The sequence below is a fragment of the Chlamydotis macqueenii genome, chromosome 13 (genome assembly GCF_036417535.1).
Source record: "Chlamydotis macqueenii isolate bChlMac1 chromosome 13, bChlMac1.mat, whole genome shotgun sequence".
NCBI lineage: Eukaryota > Metazoa > Chordata > Aves > Otidiformes > Otididae > Chlamydotis > Chlamydotis macqueenii.
This window is the reverse complement of record NC_141568.1, coordinates 17,297,119-17,313,268: the sequence shown is the minus strand read 5'-3', so window position 1 is coordinate 17,313,268 and position 16,150 is coordinate 17,297,119. Positions and strand designations below refer to the sequence as shown.

Below are 16,150 nucleotides of genomic sequence, written 5' to 3'. Positions count from 1 at the left end.
GAAGAATTATGTATTTATGCTAGTAAATCAGGTTTTCAGATGTAATTCTGATGAGGAGAGGAGTTCAACACAAGAAAAACAGGTACAAGTAACCTGTGGAGGTGCCCTCAGCCTGCAAAATTTTCATCCAAATGCAATTTTAATCGAGTAACTCAGACTCAGAATATTCTGTTTGGAGTCATTTCTCATTTTAAACTGAACATCAAGTGTTCATTTTAAACTCCAAAATTTAGTTGAAATTGGCCCAGGCCAGCACGATTACATCTGAGTCTTGTTTTCAGAGGAGTTCAACAACTTCTGTGAGCTCTACTATCTCCAAATTTGTACATGTCACAGGCTAGCTGCCCTAATGCAGCAGATTTGGAGTCTCTTTATGAGTGTTTGACACAGGTTTCTTTGATGATGCCAGTTGTCGTAGTTCAGCCACAACACCAGTATACAAAATGACTTGGACATCTGGGGTTGAGGCATGTCTAATTCTCTAGTTACAAAGGTGAGCTAGATTTCTTGGCCAATTTTGGTGTCTGTGAGATGCACCTTAAAACATCAAGAGAAGGACAACTTTGCTAATATATGTAGACTTTTTCCTCTAAACCTTTTATCTGTAGGACTATCGACTTCTAAGTTTGTTTTTTTTTCTAAGTTGCCCTTTCCACTTCTTAGAAAATTTGCCAGTGTATGCCCAATTTAAAGACATTATTGAGTTTTCCTAAAAATACTGACAGGCAAGTTGTAGTACCCAGGATTTGATTGTGGACATACGGTTAGTAACAAGATTTTAATTGGATTTTGATACTTAAGCCTAGTGTGAGAAGGGTCAGTCTCTTAATCGGGTTAGACTTTGAAGAGAGGAGTGACTTTTTCCTCCTTACACACTCTGCACTAAAAGCTGCCTTTTTTTTAACTAGATTGCAACACTAAATGTAACGTGATAAATCTTGGCACATTATCCTGTATTAGCTATAAAATCACACGCACAAATTTATTTATTTTGTAACCCTGCAGCACTGAATTGCAATATGAAAAAGGGCACTGCACACGTACTCCTACTAGAATAAACTCTTGGCATAATTACAACTGTCCAATTAAACAAGCACTGTGAGTTCTAACAGGATTTTTTCTCTCTGCAATCTTCACTGACAGAATTCACACAGAAATAATACTACCTCTAACTTCAGTCTCCCAGTAAGTTTTCTTTGACTTACTAGTTCTGTGTAGATCAGAAATAACAGCAAAGAGCATAGCTTCTACTGTAATTTTTGTTCTAACTTCCTGCAAAATGAGAGTTTCGGGAAAATGAGCACTACTCCTGGTGTGAGAGGAAACCTGAAGGGGAGGGGAAAGTGCAGGTGTATGAATTCATGGCCTTGGAGGGCATGTGGTCTAAAACTTATGACTTGGCATTCTCATCTCACATGCCTGTCCTTCCTCCACCTCCTCTCCAACAAGTACTAGTCTTTACAGCCATGAGACGCATTTCAAGTAACTAGATCTTTCTTACACAGTTTTCAACAGCAATAGCGTTTATGTACATTAAAAGATCAGAGGCTGTACTTTGAATTGATCTCCCTGATTTTGCGTATAACTTTACATTCACCGGAGTGAAGGAGCATTCAAAGTGAAAGATGTCTAACTGTTACAGAAAGAATAACCTACTTTCTCCAAAGCCGCCATTCTGGGCTGCCATTGTACCCAAGGTACAGTCTCTACAGGAAGCCAGAAGGATTTCTGTGCAGGAGACAGGAGAAGATGCAAACATCAGAATTGGAATTAGCCATATTAGGCTTTCAAGACGGCGTTACATTCTCTCAGTATGCATTCTTAAGATGTATGGCCTGATTGTACAGATGCTGAGGTAAAACACTTCTGGTTCACCCAATTATGTGGATTTTATGCCAGTTTCCCTTCATTACTGACATAACAGCTGGCAGAAACAAAAAAGCAGATGAAGGGAGTGTTCTGTTCCCAAACACAAGGAGTAAATCATGCCTGTTTAAAAGGAGTTGTTTTTAAAATCTGAGGAAAAAAAATACATTGTAGAAACCATGTACTACTCTGGGAACAATATAACTGCTAAGCTTTGCTCACAGCAGAACCTTACACAGCTTTACCTTTAGTGGGTGAAGAACAGGGTCTGGGAGTTAAACTGAATGCACCCAAGAGACAAATTGGAGTAAAGCTCATCTGCTTTTTATTTTCAGTATATTTGTTTCAGTTGGCTGGCCTAGCTGGCCACTTCAATAAGCTCTTTTGAGGTGAGAAATATGGAGATAAGTAAATGCTTGTATAAATGCAAGCAAGTTGTTGAAAATAGTAATGAATGGAGCCCAACCAAACACACTTCTGTGAAAAACAGAGCTGAAGCCACTCTGACAAGACAAGAGTTGTGCCAGTTTAAAGTCCATAAACAATAAACAGGGCCGTGTTTCACCCCTAACACAGCTGGCCTCTGAGGAGGCTAATTGAACATGTCCTTGAAAGAAAAGAGCAGATAAGCCACAAAGAGTCATATTGTGGGAACAGTTTGTATGGACTCCAGTGAAGGACATGAAAGGAGCCAACTAAAAATACATTCAGCCCTGATTGTAGCCGGCTTATTTTGATGGGGACTATTTACATGTTCCATTTAGATCTTTAATGTTTCTGTGGTCAATTTCTTTCTTTGTTTATAAAGCCTCAGTAATTGATTCCTTATTAACTTTTTTTTTTTAATCTAATGGAAAGCAAATCAAGGTAATTAATCTTCATAGCCATATATGTAAAAGCAGAACAAAATAAATTCTAACACTTAGGAAATTGTTTCAGATGTGTAACATGAAAAGTGTATGTATTTGTCTATATGAAGCAGGTAAGTTTGGCAAAAAGTACTATATCTGTGTGATTTGCTACCTTGTTACCTATATTAAGTCTTGAGTTTAGAATTTATGCCTCTCAATTTTAAGCTGTAATTCTTAAAATCCTTACTGTTGCTTGCAGATTAAGAGTGGGTCTTCTGTAGAAGTATTAACTGCCTGACATTTGAAAGACCCAACCAGAAATGGCCTCCCACAAACAGATTATGAGAGACTGAGGAGCAATAATCAAGATTGGTTCATAAGCTTATTGACTTTGTGTTCTTTATTTCTTTTGCTATTTCTACGAACTATTTTTTTGTTCACATTCTCTGCTGGCTGCTGTCTTTGCCTCTTGTTGATGCATAATGCAAAGGATTAAGTTGTCAGAGGAGGACTACACATTGACAACATTATATACAACATCATACACAACTGCTCAGTGTAAGTCACTATCTGTACAATAAATACAGATACTCTCGTATTAAATCACATGGCAAGCAGCATTTGTTGAGAGAGGCTCACCTCAGCTCTTGCTTTTTCAGTTTGCTGAAGTGAAGAGCTTTGCAAAGGTATGACTTTTTGAAACTGAAATGTCTGGGTTGGGTTGGAAAGAAGCTGACCCTGACCTCCTACAGAAGTGCCAAGGACAGGCCAACCCCATCTTACAAAAATACAAAGCTAATTTTTCGCTCGAACCCTCCAACTGAGGTGCATGTGGCACATGCCCTACACTATGACAGCTGTGGTTCAAATGCCTCCGATACTTCACTGTATTTGAACCTTGGAGAGTGCCTTATATCCAGAGGTGTATGGACAATATTGTGTCCTATTGGCAGTGGTATTTTATTGGAAAAAGGAGAAGCTACATCAAGTGGGCGTCTCCCATCTTGGAGCTGGTAGGCAAAAATATCTGGTGAATTGTCTACTTTGGTTCATCTTAAAAAGCATCGCTTTATGAGGACTGACTTTGCCAGACATTTAACTTTTATCTCGCGTCCAGTACTACAGTTTAAAGAGGAGTTTAAATGGTCATAACTTGTCACTGCTGCCAAAAGGCATCCTCTCCCGCTTACATTTCTTTTAATGTCATAGAATGGCTGGCCTACTTGTGTGACACAGATTAAAAGCTTGACACCTCTGCTTGAGGTCTCTAACTTTGTTACTAACCCATCAGCAAGGCTATCTCTGTGGGCTGTGGACACATCCTGCCACGTTTCTGTTTCTGTAGCGACATCTATATTATTGACATTGCTAGGGAGTAGCAGAGAGCGCCTCAGACCTCATGGTGTCAGGTACTCCCAGCTATCTTGGGAGTCCCATGAGATGGTGCAGAGAAGTGAAGGAGACTCTCAGACAAAGCTCTATGCAGAAATGAGTTAGGGACACCTCCCATTGCCACTCCAGCACTAGCCAGGTACCTGTTTGCTTACGAAATTGTCCTGTTTGCTCAGCCTTTCACCCATTTCTCAGCTCAATTTTCACCCATCACACATAGTAAGTGCACTGGCTGTCTAGCACTTCTTGAAGCACTAGGACAGGCTTGCTTCAGGAACTGACAGAAGAAATTAACATCAGGCCTGCCAGAAGCAAGCAGTGTCTGCCTGGCTGGCAGGCGCCTGCCCCAGCCAGACGAAGAGACATGCACTTATGACACTTTTCCCAACAGCAAGAGGCCCGCCTGCGTTATTTTCAGGGTGGAGAGATCATTTTGGACAGAAGTTTCCAACCATAGACCCCATTTCAGTTGACTGTCCACTGGCAAGGCGTATTCTGTTCAAAGAGCTGCCTGAGCTTGGAATATGATGGGAAATTTTCTTCAAAACCTCGTTACCTGCTGGACTGCACTGTAGTTCTGACTGCTGCTGTCTGATGTGGCAAATCCAGAGCGATGGGATACATCTCCCCTGGGGAAAGCGGCACTTTGTATTGGCAGCATCTGTGTATGGACCTCGGCCAGTGACTATGCAGGGGGATAATTACTTCAGAACGGAATGAGAACTTCTGACCTCTGGAGCACAGCACGAGGCAGTTTTTCTCTTCCCAAGGGAACTACTGAAGAAGCAAACATTATTATGGATGACGCAGATGAGGAATTGTGAAATGGGGGCAGGGGAGGATGTATTGTTTAAATGGAAATTTTTTAATTTATCACATTTCATTTCCTATCAGTGCATCTAGAATACAAAGAAGTATTGGTTAGATGAATAGCATGAGAAATTACCACTCAACATTAATTTCCAAATAATCTGTGTAAGTGCTGTGGTATTTCTCAGGCCTGCAGAACCACCAAAGGCAGCAGCCCAGTGCCCTCTGGTGGGTTCCGGTAGCTAAGGCAAACCAGTGCAGTGCTAGGAACACGGCCGAGCAACGCACTGCTCCTCACAGAAAGTAAACCACTTTTTTGATTGCAGTTTTGATTGCAAGTTTTCTAGAGAGGAAAGATAAAGCAAAGGGACAACTTCGTGCTATAGTAGTATTTTTTTAGCAACTCACTAATTATTAAAACTATAGACGTTTTAAGTATAATTCTCTATACCCCCAAAGAGCTTAATTCAAACTTTGTCATGTTGTGGTTTCATTGCATGTTCTCATCTTCTTACCAAAAAAAAGGATTTGGTGTAGGGACAGAAATGGAAGATGACCATTCAGTTACCTTCACAGAAGCTGACTCAACTAGAAATTACCTTTTTCAATGATGTTTTTCTTACGCAACCTTTTCCATGCTACTTCCAGTTTTCACTGACATGCACCCCCAGACTACACTTTGACGTGAGCAAGTCTCAGAGGAACTTATTTTGAACCTTCTATATATAGATATGTCTTACATAATTGGAGCCTATTAAATCCTTAGGGTCCACACAATGCTGAATTAGGGGTTTTTTAAATCCACATTGCATAGAATCACCTCTGACAACCTAACCTAAAGTATATGTAAAGATATTCACTGGGTTGGTTTGAACTAGAGAGACATGGGTTTGATGGATGGACCACTCGGTGGATAAGGAGTTGGCTGGATGGCCGCACTCAGAGAGTGGTGGTCAACGGCTCAACGTCCATGTGGAGACCGGTCACCAGTGGCGTCCCTCAGGGGTCCGTGCTGGGCCCGGCCCTGTTCAACATCTTTGTCGGCGACATGGACAGTGGGATAGAGTGCACCCTCAGCAAGTTCGCCAATGACACCAAGCTGTGTGGTGCCGTCGACACGCTGGAAGGGAGGGATGCCATCCAGAGGGACCTTGACAGGCTGGAGAGGTGGGCCCGTGCCAACCTCATGAAGTTCAACCAGGCCAAGTGCAAGGTCCTGCACCTGGGTCATGGCAATCCCAGGCACAAATACAGGCTGGGCGGGGAATGGATTGAGAGCAGCCCTGAGGAGAAGGACTTGGGAGTGCTGGTGGATGAGAAGCTTAACAGCAGGCAATGCACCCTTGTGGCCCAGGCGGCCAACCGCATCCTGGGCTGCATCAAAAGAAGCATGGGCCAGCAGGTCGAGGGAGGTGATTCTCCCCCTCCTCTCTGCCCTGGTGAGACCCCACCTGGAGTACTGTGTCCAGTTCTGGAGCCCCCAACACAAGAAGGACACGAACCAGTTGGAGAAGGTCCAGAGGAGGGCCACGAAGATGATAAAAGGGCTGGAGCACCTCTCTTATGAGGACAGGCTGAGAGAGTTGGGGCTGTTCAGCCTGGAGAAGAGGAGGCTCCGGGGAGACCTGATAGTGGTCTTCCAGTACCTCAAGGGGGCCTACAGGAAAGATGGGGAAAGGCTGTTCAGTAGGGCCTGTTGCAATAGGACAAGGGGTAATGGTTTTAAAATAGTGGGGGGTAGACTTAGATTGGAAATGAGGAAAAATTTTTTTACGATGCGAGTTATAGAACACTGGAACACATTGCCCAGAAAGGTGGTGGAAGCCCCATCCCTGGAAACGTTCAAGGCCAGGCTGGATGAGGCTCTGAGCAACCTGATCTAGTCAGGGATGTCCCTGCTCCTTGCAGGGGGGTTGGACTAGATGACCTTTGAAGGTCCCTTCCAACCCTAACCATCCTATGGTTCTATGATTCTATGATGTTAAAAACATACTAAAGCCACAAACAGATTACTTGGGTCAGGTAATAAACAGATGGCGCTGAAATCCTTTTGTGAGGTGGTTATGTCATTCAAATACATAAAATTTCATAAGGAATATGTGTATGTTTTTCTCAGCATGTTTATATCAGAAGTCTATATTTGGTAAAATAAAGTTAGTATCTCATAGTTAGACCTAACAGAAGTCTCAAGAATAAAAAAAAAAAAAAACATGAACTTATTTAATTGCTCTTATAAAAGAAAGCTGTAAGATATAAAAATGATGTCTCTACAAATAGCACACTATTTACAACTAAGCAAGCTTTATTCTTTCCATTGGTTGTAAATTGTGAGTGAAATGAATTTTGGTTTTCAAAATCCAAAAAGTAAAGACTGTTGTTTAAAAAATAAAATGAAAATTACCCAGTAGGGAGCACACCCTAGAGCATCCGGCTCCCATTGGAAATGTCCTATTTCACAGAGAACAAACTTAGGCTTTAACTATAAAGCTCTTATAACAGCCATTTTTTAGTTACGTTCTTATTCAAGATCATAGCCTGGATAGTTTCTCAGATTTGTGTCTCACAAACCAGCAGTACTATCGCTACAGGGCTGACAGAACTAGTATACCAACTAGCAAGAGCACCTGCATCAGGAGAGTGTCAATCCCCACCTTTCTTTCCATACCACTCATCCATCCCGTGGAGGTTAGCTCACATGTGTCCCTTGGATGGGATTACTGCTTTCCCAGACAGCCAGAAATCTTGAGGGGGTACCAGCTTGTGTGTGTTCCATAGCCTACAGGTACAAAGTTCTACCTGGCTGTTGCATATGGTAGCAACTCCAGACCCGCGAGCCTTCACTCTGGCATGCCACCAGGCCGCGTTAAAGCCTAAGCTGGCACCTCCACAGTGTGGCATGTGCACCATTTGGGGGAGCACCAACACCTCTCCACCACCTTCCCCTCGCACAGTGGATCCACCAGTGCCAATGCGCTGAAGTCAGATCACAGCAGTGCTGCGCAGGGAAGGACAGATGGCGTTTTCCCAGGTAATTCACCATAGCACACAGAACAGAGAACAGGTTCAAAGTGTATGCAACATTTTATTGAAAAAATACGAATGCCCTGTACGTAAAGTACAACTCAATGGGCTTGATAAAATCTCCAGAGACTTATTGGTTAATATAGGTCTTCTTTTCTTCTTTTTCCTCTAAGGGCATAAAGCATACAATGAAGCAGCAGGTCCCCTGTACTTGTGCAAGTGCAATCCCACCGCTGTGCGTGCAGCATAGCGCCTGGTTCTACAGACGGGACTCCAACATGCTCTATGTACTTTGATGGATGGTCTGCAAGAAATTTAAAGCATGGAAAAACTGCACAGGACTGGTTCTTCAATTCGCTGATGATTCAAAATTTATTGTGAGATCTGTTATCCTAAGCACTCTGCAGCTGCGTATCCAATATTTCTGACAAATAAATACAAAAATAAATAGGGATCTGGCCTCACAGAACCTCAAGTCTCAGAAGCAACACAATTTGTAGCAAGCTACATACATAATTTCAACTATATCAACATAATTTACTTAAATCTCTATCAATAAATGTATTAAAAGTATAAATTCTTATCCAATACTGAGAGTTTAGTTCTGGAAATAAACCCAGAAAAACAAAGATTTTTCAGTCCTCTCTTACAATTTAGTGTGCTCTTAGAAAATGCTTTATAGCTGAACTTCAGCAGAAACTAGCTGCTATATAACATAATTCTGTCCCCCAAACCTAATATAAAAAGCTTTTAAAATCTTTTTACAGTAACTGGCTTTCATGTCCTAACTTTACATACAGTTACTAAAAATACCGCACATAGCAGTGCTGACTAAAAATAGGTTTAGTGTTAAAACTACATGCACAAATGCTGGAGTACCGAAGCAGAAACTGAATAATGTGGCAGCTTCACAATTAACTTATGTTGCTAATTGGATGGTGTGACAATACTGCAATCCCAAAAGATATGTATGTTGCAAATGGAAAGACAACAAATAGGACTGGATGAGGAGAAAGTTAGGCAAAAAACCTTTTTTTCTTCTCCATTTAAAACTGGAATGTCCATTATCGCCAAGAAGGTAAATGTAGACCGGCATTAGAGGCTTGTACTAAATCAGGAGTAAATTGTGATAACTTCTCGTCCGCCTCCTCTAACAAGTAACACTCTCTCCAGACCCTCAGTCAAGACTTCAAGGAACTCCATGTCTGTTTCGGTAAAGTTAAGGACAAAAGAAACATAAACCCCAAAATACACAGTGGCTGGCCTCTCTACCGGGTACATGTGACAAGGCTTTGCTAGCGGGGAGGCTGCTGGGGCATGCTGTGTGAAATGAGACCAGGGGCTGCCCCCACGCTGCAGAGAGCCAGTTTCAGATGGATCCAAAACAAACCCACCGCTGCCCAAAGCTGAGCCCGTCAGTGGTGCTGGTGGCACCGGGTTACACAGTCACACTGCCTCCCAGCCGCTCGCCATGATTATTGAGTGTTTTTCAGTCACAGTGGCTCAGCTTCGGCAGGGAGGGGTGAGGGAATAAGCGTCCTCACCCATAACCTGGAGTTTAAAGTCTCTCCTGAGCTGCAGGAGCTGTGGCAGAAACCCCCTTATGTTAGGAGGAATGTGTTTATCCTTTCTTTGACCAGCACACTGTTGTGAAACAGACACTACTACTACTACCTAGATTTAGGAGAAAACAATCATTTGGTCTGTGATTTGTGACTCGTGACATACATTTTTTGGCATAGGCCAGTGAAAGACTTGCTAATTTAATGGTACAAACCAAGGCTGAAGAGCAGCTGTAGACAGAGAACTGCGGTGCCAGCAGGCTCACCAGACCACAACTCTCAGCTCTGGCCTTGCTTAGAGGCATGGTGCAAGTGTCACTTTAAGTGCCTAGACACTGTGGGTTTGAATTTTCATCTTACCAGAGCATTGCACTAGGAGCTAAACTCCCAAATTCTGATGTATGAGCTATGCCTGAGATACACCCTCTCCTTCATGACTTCCTGTTCACTTGAGTTCTGACAATGCCCTGCCCAGAGCGCTGGCTGTTGTGAATGCCTTCTTAAACATCTGTTACATCCACTACTGAGAATGAAATTCACTAAACTAAACTAAATTCAATAAATAAATTAATTAAAGCAAGTAAGAATTTAGACTAGACTGAATTCAAACCTACAAGGCTTCCAGAGCAACCGGTGGCAACTTGTACTTTAAGCAATTACTACACAACAACCACAAGCCAGTACCCTCCACTCAGCGGACGCTCTGTCACATATTACAGCTTGACAGCATTTGTCGCATAATGAACTCAAGAGCACCAATTAAAGGAAGATCATCTATGTGGACCAGGCCTTGCCTGAAAGGATACAGTTTTCATCACCATCAGTATTCTTTGGAGGACCAGGCATGTTGAGGAGAACAAGTCTGGCATCATGGGATCTATTTACAATAACTTCATTCAGCTTCACTGCTGTGTGCATTCTTCGGACATTAGACTGGTTCCTGTAGAAGAAGCACATTCAGACTTACTGTTAGAAACATGCCTCTGAAAGCTAATGATTAAAAAGGCCCTTAAAAGCATAACTTAAATCTCCTAAATACTCTGTTAAATGTCAACTCAACACAGTAAATTTGTTAAAACTTAATGATGAAGATACAAGAGAGATCTCAAAGTTCTTCAGGTACTGCTAGTTTAACGGTTTTAAGATCCATGGAGTCGAGTCTCCAGTTTATGAAGTTATATTGCTCTTCAAGAAACAAATTTTACAAAAATCATTTACAGTCTTGCATAAGAAGTTAAAATGCATTTGCACAAAAAGAACGTGCTCTTTGACCACAGACACTTGTGACTGCAGAGCCCTCTCTTCTGGCAGCCCTCCCCCAGATCCTCTCACTCCCATGGCAGCACAGACCATGCACCTCCCCAGACTCAGGACCAGAAAAACTATCTCTCAGAGACCCATCAGAACTGAGTAGGAGACTGGCACCCCTGTGCTCAGTTCACATTTCCCATGAGCGCACTTGTCTCTGTGTTGAACAGCAGTTGATATCTCCAGAGAAAGCCTGGTTTCCTACAGATTGGCAGGCTGGATGTATGCCCGCTTATGGGGCTTTTCTGGTGTACAGTAAAGATTTTAACCTCTCCTTCAGCTGGATACTAATCAACCTCTCCGCCAGGCTATTTACAAGGAACACTTATGACCCAAGTATCTCTACAATCTCAATCATGCTTTCAAATTTGAGTAGCCACTTGGTTCAAGAGATATGGGAGAGAAGGGAATAGATACAGCATGACCTCAGAAGCCTCTGCTGCTTATGAATCCAGGCTAAGAGAGGTAACAGGATTAATTATTCAGCATATATCATCACAAAATAACACCAATTTATGCAGGAACAGAACTGGAGAGCATCCTTCAGAGATTTCGAGCAAGAGAACGTTTCCTTCCTACAGGAAATCAAGCATTTTTTTTTGTAACGTAAAAGGAAAAAATACATAAATAGTCTTATCAAAAGGAGAATGTATTTGCAGCTTTGATGATTTCCACTTTTTTTTTTTTCATTTTAATATAGTAAAACCAATATTCTATAGTTTTGTTAATTCAGCTTTACATATTGTAAGTGAAAATCTTTGGTAACCTTGCTGCTCTTCTGAATATTTATGTTTGCAAAAAAATGTTTTATATAGACAGAAAATACAACGGTAAGAATAACGTTTATTATACTAACAAGACAATTTACCCACTTTGAATTACCTCTCTGTTATTTCATGTTCTTATTTAATTTAGAGCAAGGACATCCTCTGTCTTCACATCAGCTTCAGAAAGCCAGGGATAAGACAGAGGCCAGACTACGTTTACAGTAAGCGAGGAAGAAACCAGCACCAGAAACAATATACTGTTATTAACTACATATAGTTTTGGAAAAGTAATCGAAAACTAAAGGTTTGGTATTCTCTAAAGTGACATTTAAAATTAGCAGCTCCCCAGTGATCTGAAGGTGTAGGCTGTAAGAAAGGGTTTGTTTAGTGTCCAGAAACTGCCAGAAATAACATCATAGTGTTGTGGAGTAAGAGTTTCTCTAAATGAGTAATGTTTCCCACTTCTTGTGTCATACTCTGCTGATGAATATAGATTCAGACCTGTAATTGTTTTCTATCCCAACTTAGTTCTTGTTAGGACAACACTTACAATTTGTTATGTGCTATTTATAATGATACTTAGCTTAAGCAGCTAATCCTGCTCCCTTCAAAAACTTTGCTAAGACTGTTCAACTCTAACTCCTTTTCTTCCATAATTACATATAGTTTTCCTGCTTTTAGTTGGGAAAATTAAGTCTTCCCTCTCAACTACCTTAATGTACTTCTAAGTTAAATGACAAACTTACAAGTTTCCCCACTCTCTGAAAGCATGGAAGAGGAAAAAGTACAAGTAGTTAACACCAAATTTCTACAGCAGAATTTCTACAGTATATAAACTATGTATGATTCATCCTAAACCAGATCTTGAATTCTCTCTGGAACTTTGCCAAGTATGCAAAGCTGACTGAGTGAACACTTCATGTGAGATGATGTATATCAGAGAGGTCACAGGAGATTCACACGTTTTTATACAAAGCCACAAACACAGCTTTACTTCTAGCTATTCAAGGGGCACACGTGGCAATACTAACGCTGTTGTCACATGTCAGTACTCCTTCAACAGCAAGTCTGTCTTAGAGGGTTTTATCACACACATATTCTATTCACAGTCATTCATCACCAGCTCCATAGCTTCTTCCTTGCTGAGTTAAACATCCCCACTACACCTTAGATCAGTGAAATTATCAGTCTGGTTTTCAGTTGTGTGTTTTGTTGAGGTATTTGGGAGACAGGAGGAAAGTTTTAATAGGATTTAACAGCTTCAACTTAGAATTTGATATAGCAAGTAAAATATTGAGGGATGCTTGCCACATTTAATTGGTTAGAGATTTCTCAGGCGGCTAACTGCCATATTTTCAGTAGTCAGGTCTCAATGTTTGTTGCACAAGTCTAAACCAAGGATTAGGAGACCAAAGATAATAAAAGCACAGCACATCTAGAGTTTCAGGAGGTGCAAGCTATTGACTCTGACAAGACTCACGGCTTAATGCTGATGAGATCTCTAAAGTTTCCCACAGCACTGCCTCGGTTCCGCTTCTCAGCGTCACATTTCTCTTTTGTCCAGGTCATCTGGATACTCTCAGGAACTGTGTCCCCCTCATCTTCTTCATCTGAGTAGAGGCTCTCCAGACGTGCTACTGAATGTCTGTCCTTTACCAGCTGAGCCTAGAGGGCACAAGAATGACACAGTGAACTCAGAGACTTTATTATACATTCTCTGATTCTGTTTAAGCAACAAAAGACTTTTTATTCCATTGTATCCTTTATTTTGTACAGTCAATTCAGCATTTAGAACAGGTGTGATATCAAGCATCTGCCCTAGCCAATAATCTTACATACCAATCTGATGGGTGTAAGCCATGCGGAATTTGGACTAACGGAGGCCTGTATCTGTACAAGAAAAAAGACGGTCTAGCTCACATCGTGACATGGTCTGAAAGAATGGACAAGTCTGCCTCAAAACTGACAACAAAAAAGAGCTGGACAAACACATGCAGCAAAATCAGATCATCTGCGCCCCTCTTAGCTACATGTCCTAAGAGTCCAAACTGGAATTAAATCCTCAGTAGGAAACCAGGATACACTATAAATTGGGACAAACCCCAGACATCCCATATAAAGCACAAACAAGGTCAAGAAAGGGATGAGACTTACATCCTCAAGTCACTGAGCATCATTAACATCGCAAAGGGGAACACACAATTCATTTTTAGAGCATATATGCTGCCATCATTTTCTCCCAAAACAAATAATTTCTTAGCATGATTTTTGCAAACAAAGAGAGGCTACTCAATGACTACATGCAATTTTGGCAAAGAAAAAAGCTACACTAAAAGTATTTCCTTACATCTTTAGAACACAGGAGTTAAATTTAAGCAGCAGCTATATAAAACACTACCAGGAAGGCACCTTGTGTCATCCACCTCAGCAGACCATAGCAATCAGCAACAAATGACATACCTCCCTTTCCCTCTCGGTTTTCGTCAACCTCATTTGCCTCAGCATCTGAGATCTCTGCTCCATCATAAGAGTTCTCTCGTATGTATATGCTGAGATATCGCTATTGTGCTGCAGAAATTAAAAAAAAAAAAAAAAAAAATACTGTGCTTGTAATCAACTCACAACCAAATGCCACCATTTGCATTATAAAGTGAAAAACAGGCTCAAGCCTCTTACCATTTCTACCACTTCTACCTCTGCCTCTATTCGGAGCTGATAGAGGAAAGTAGCCAAGTCCTTCTTCATCTGGATGCTGTTATCATCCATTTGAGCTACAGTAAAAATTCTCATTTTGCATTTTCTCCAAACCTGATGAGGGAACGTAAACTCTCAGTATTTGAACCAATAATATTTTGCTCTATGAAACAGAAAATTATCAATATATCCACCCTTGTTTATCAGTACAGGCTCTACTACTGGCCCTTGTTTCTTTCAACGAATGCACACAGAAGTAGTTGGGTGACAAACATCTGTTGTCTAGCTCCTTACTTTGTGCTGTTTGAGAAGAAAAGGAAGCAACATCAACATGCCTCCATCATGCACAATCCACCACACGTCAATGTTTCCTTCATTGTAACGCTCATGGTTGCTGGGGTAGAAAGACACGTTTTTGGGAACCAGCAGAGCCAGATGGGCTGCAGTTGTGCAGCGAACAGTACCTGCCCAAAAGAGGAAGAGGAGATAGTTACTTCCAATTCTGCAAGAGGAGTTGTTTTTTTTGTTTTTTTTTGTTTTAAAAAAAAAGTTACTCACTGAGCAAACGTCAGCAAACCATAAAAGTAATCACTTACCTAAAGGAAAGTATGTACAGCAAGGCTTGCACAGACAGGTCGGACCAAATGACAAAGTTAGGATAAAGCAGACTTACAGAGGAACACAAGCCCTATTTCATGTTTGAAACAAAAGCAGCAACATTCAAAGCTAAGTATGAGGAGAAAGCATCTGCTCTAATTTGACTGTGTTAAGTAACTGGACCATAGGGGCAGGAGAGGGATATAGACAAGGAGAGTGTTAGCTCCAGTACCTAAGAGAGATGGATAGGTTAGGACCTATGAAAAAACAGAGATTATCTAGGAAACAAATTACAGTTTGCCATGAAAGCAGTATCTCTCAATTTTGTAATTTTTTACCATCCATTAGAGAGGAATTTTAGCTGCTAGATTAATCTTTGAAGACCTACAAGAAGTGATATTTCAAACACAGAGCATTTTTGTGAGAAATTAGCTACTTTACAATCAACACTAAACAAAACAGACTAAAAACCAAAACGAATTTCCCAAGAATTCTGTTAAAATCCCGTCTGTACCATGTGTGCAATAAACATCTCTGTTCACAATGTTTCATCACACAGAACCTTTAAAGCTCACCTATAAATGTCTTCCACGACCTTGGATCTTCACTTTGTCTCCAGCCATACGGCCATCCCAGAACCACAGTATTATGTTTCATGCCCCCTAGTCCACAGGACTGGATCAAGTGGGCAATTCCTTCTCGAACTTTATTGGCTACAACTACTTGACAAAATCCTTTCACCTTCTCAATGTCCATCATATTCTTAATAGTCTGCAAGACAGACAAGGAAAAACCTCACAACCAAAAGGAACTCTAAGTATTTCTTTATTATGTGCTTACAAGGTAAATTCCTGGTTCATAGGCCCACAGGTAAAACACATTTCAAGGCCAAGTTCTGTTCATCCGCTTTCCTTAATAAAACAGAAGAGAAAATACCCACTAATTGGGAATAATACTTGTTTACAACATGCATAGTTCCCTTCCAAAAATAATTATTTCTAACAAACTAAGATAAGGGTTTTTTGGTTTGTGCTACAATCTCTTATTCAGAGTAGCAGTTGGTGATATCTGTGTTATTATCTCACTTTCCATTTTCTAATCCTAAAACACTCACCTTTTTAAACTCAAGGTTAATTAACTTCATTAGAATTTCCAGTTTCAGATTTCTATGTAACATGCCATATTACTATATTCAATTTACAAATGTAAGCACTAACCCCCCCACACCTATCAAGAATACCATACCCTTTATTTGTTTAAAAACTAAACTTGCTCAACACGC

At 41.0% G+C, this 16,150-nt stretch overlaps 2 protein-coding genes across 5 annotated transcripts in view; one reads left to right on the top strand and one right to left on the bottom strand.

The window, feature by feature from the left end:
* SLC6A2 (solute carrier family 6 member 2) overlaps positions 1-16,150 on the top strand; it is a 416,570-nt gene that overhangs the window by 125,353 nt on the left and 275,067 nt on the right. The gene's annotated exons all lie outside the window — the stretch shown is intronic.
* Positions 7,982-16,150, bottom strand: part of SLC12A4 (solute carrier family 12 member 4) — a 50,306-nt gene continuing 42,137 nt past the window's right edge. For 3 of the 4 annotated variants that reach the window (XM_086758286.1, XM_086758288.1, XM_086758289.1), the window contains 7 exons: positions 15,444-15,639; positions 14,566-14,735; positions 14,254-14,385; positions 14,038-14,145; positions 13,058-13,242; positions 10,309-10,442; positions 7,982-9,145 (listed from right to left, as the gene is read on the bottom strand). In XM_086758286.1, the coding sequence (XP_086614412.1) occupies positions 9,054-9,145; positions 10,309-10,442; positions 13,058-13,242; positions 14,038-14,145; positions 14,254-14,385; positions 14,566-14,735; positions 15,444-15,639 (1,017 nt within the window). In that variant the 3' untranslated portion in view covers positions 7,982-9,053. The remainder of the gene's footprint in view (positions 9,146-10,308; positions 10,443-13,057; positions 13,243-14,037; positions 14,146-14,253; positions 14,386-14,565; positions 14,736-15,443; positions 15,640-16,150) is intronic. The other variant, XR_015260046.1, reaches the window with a different exon arrangement.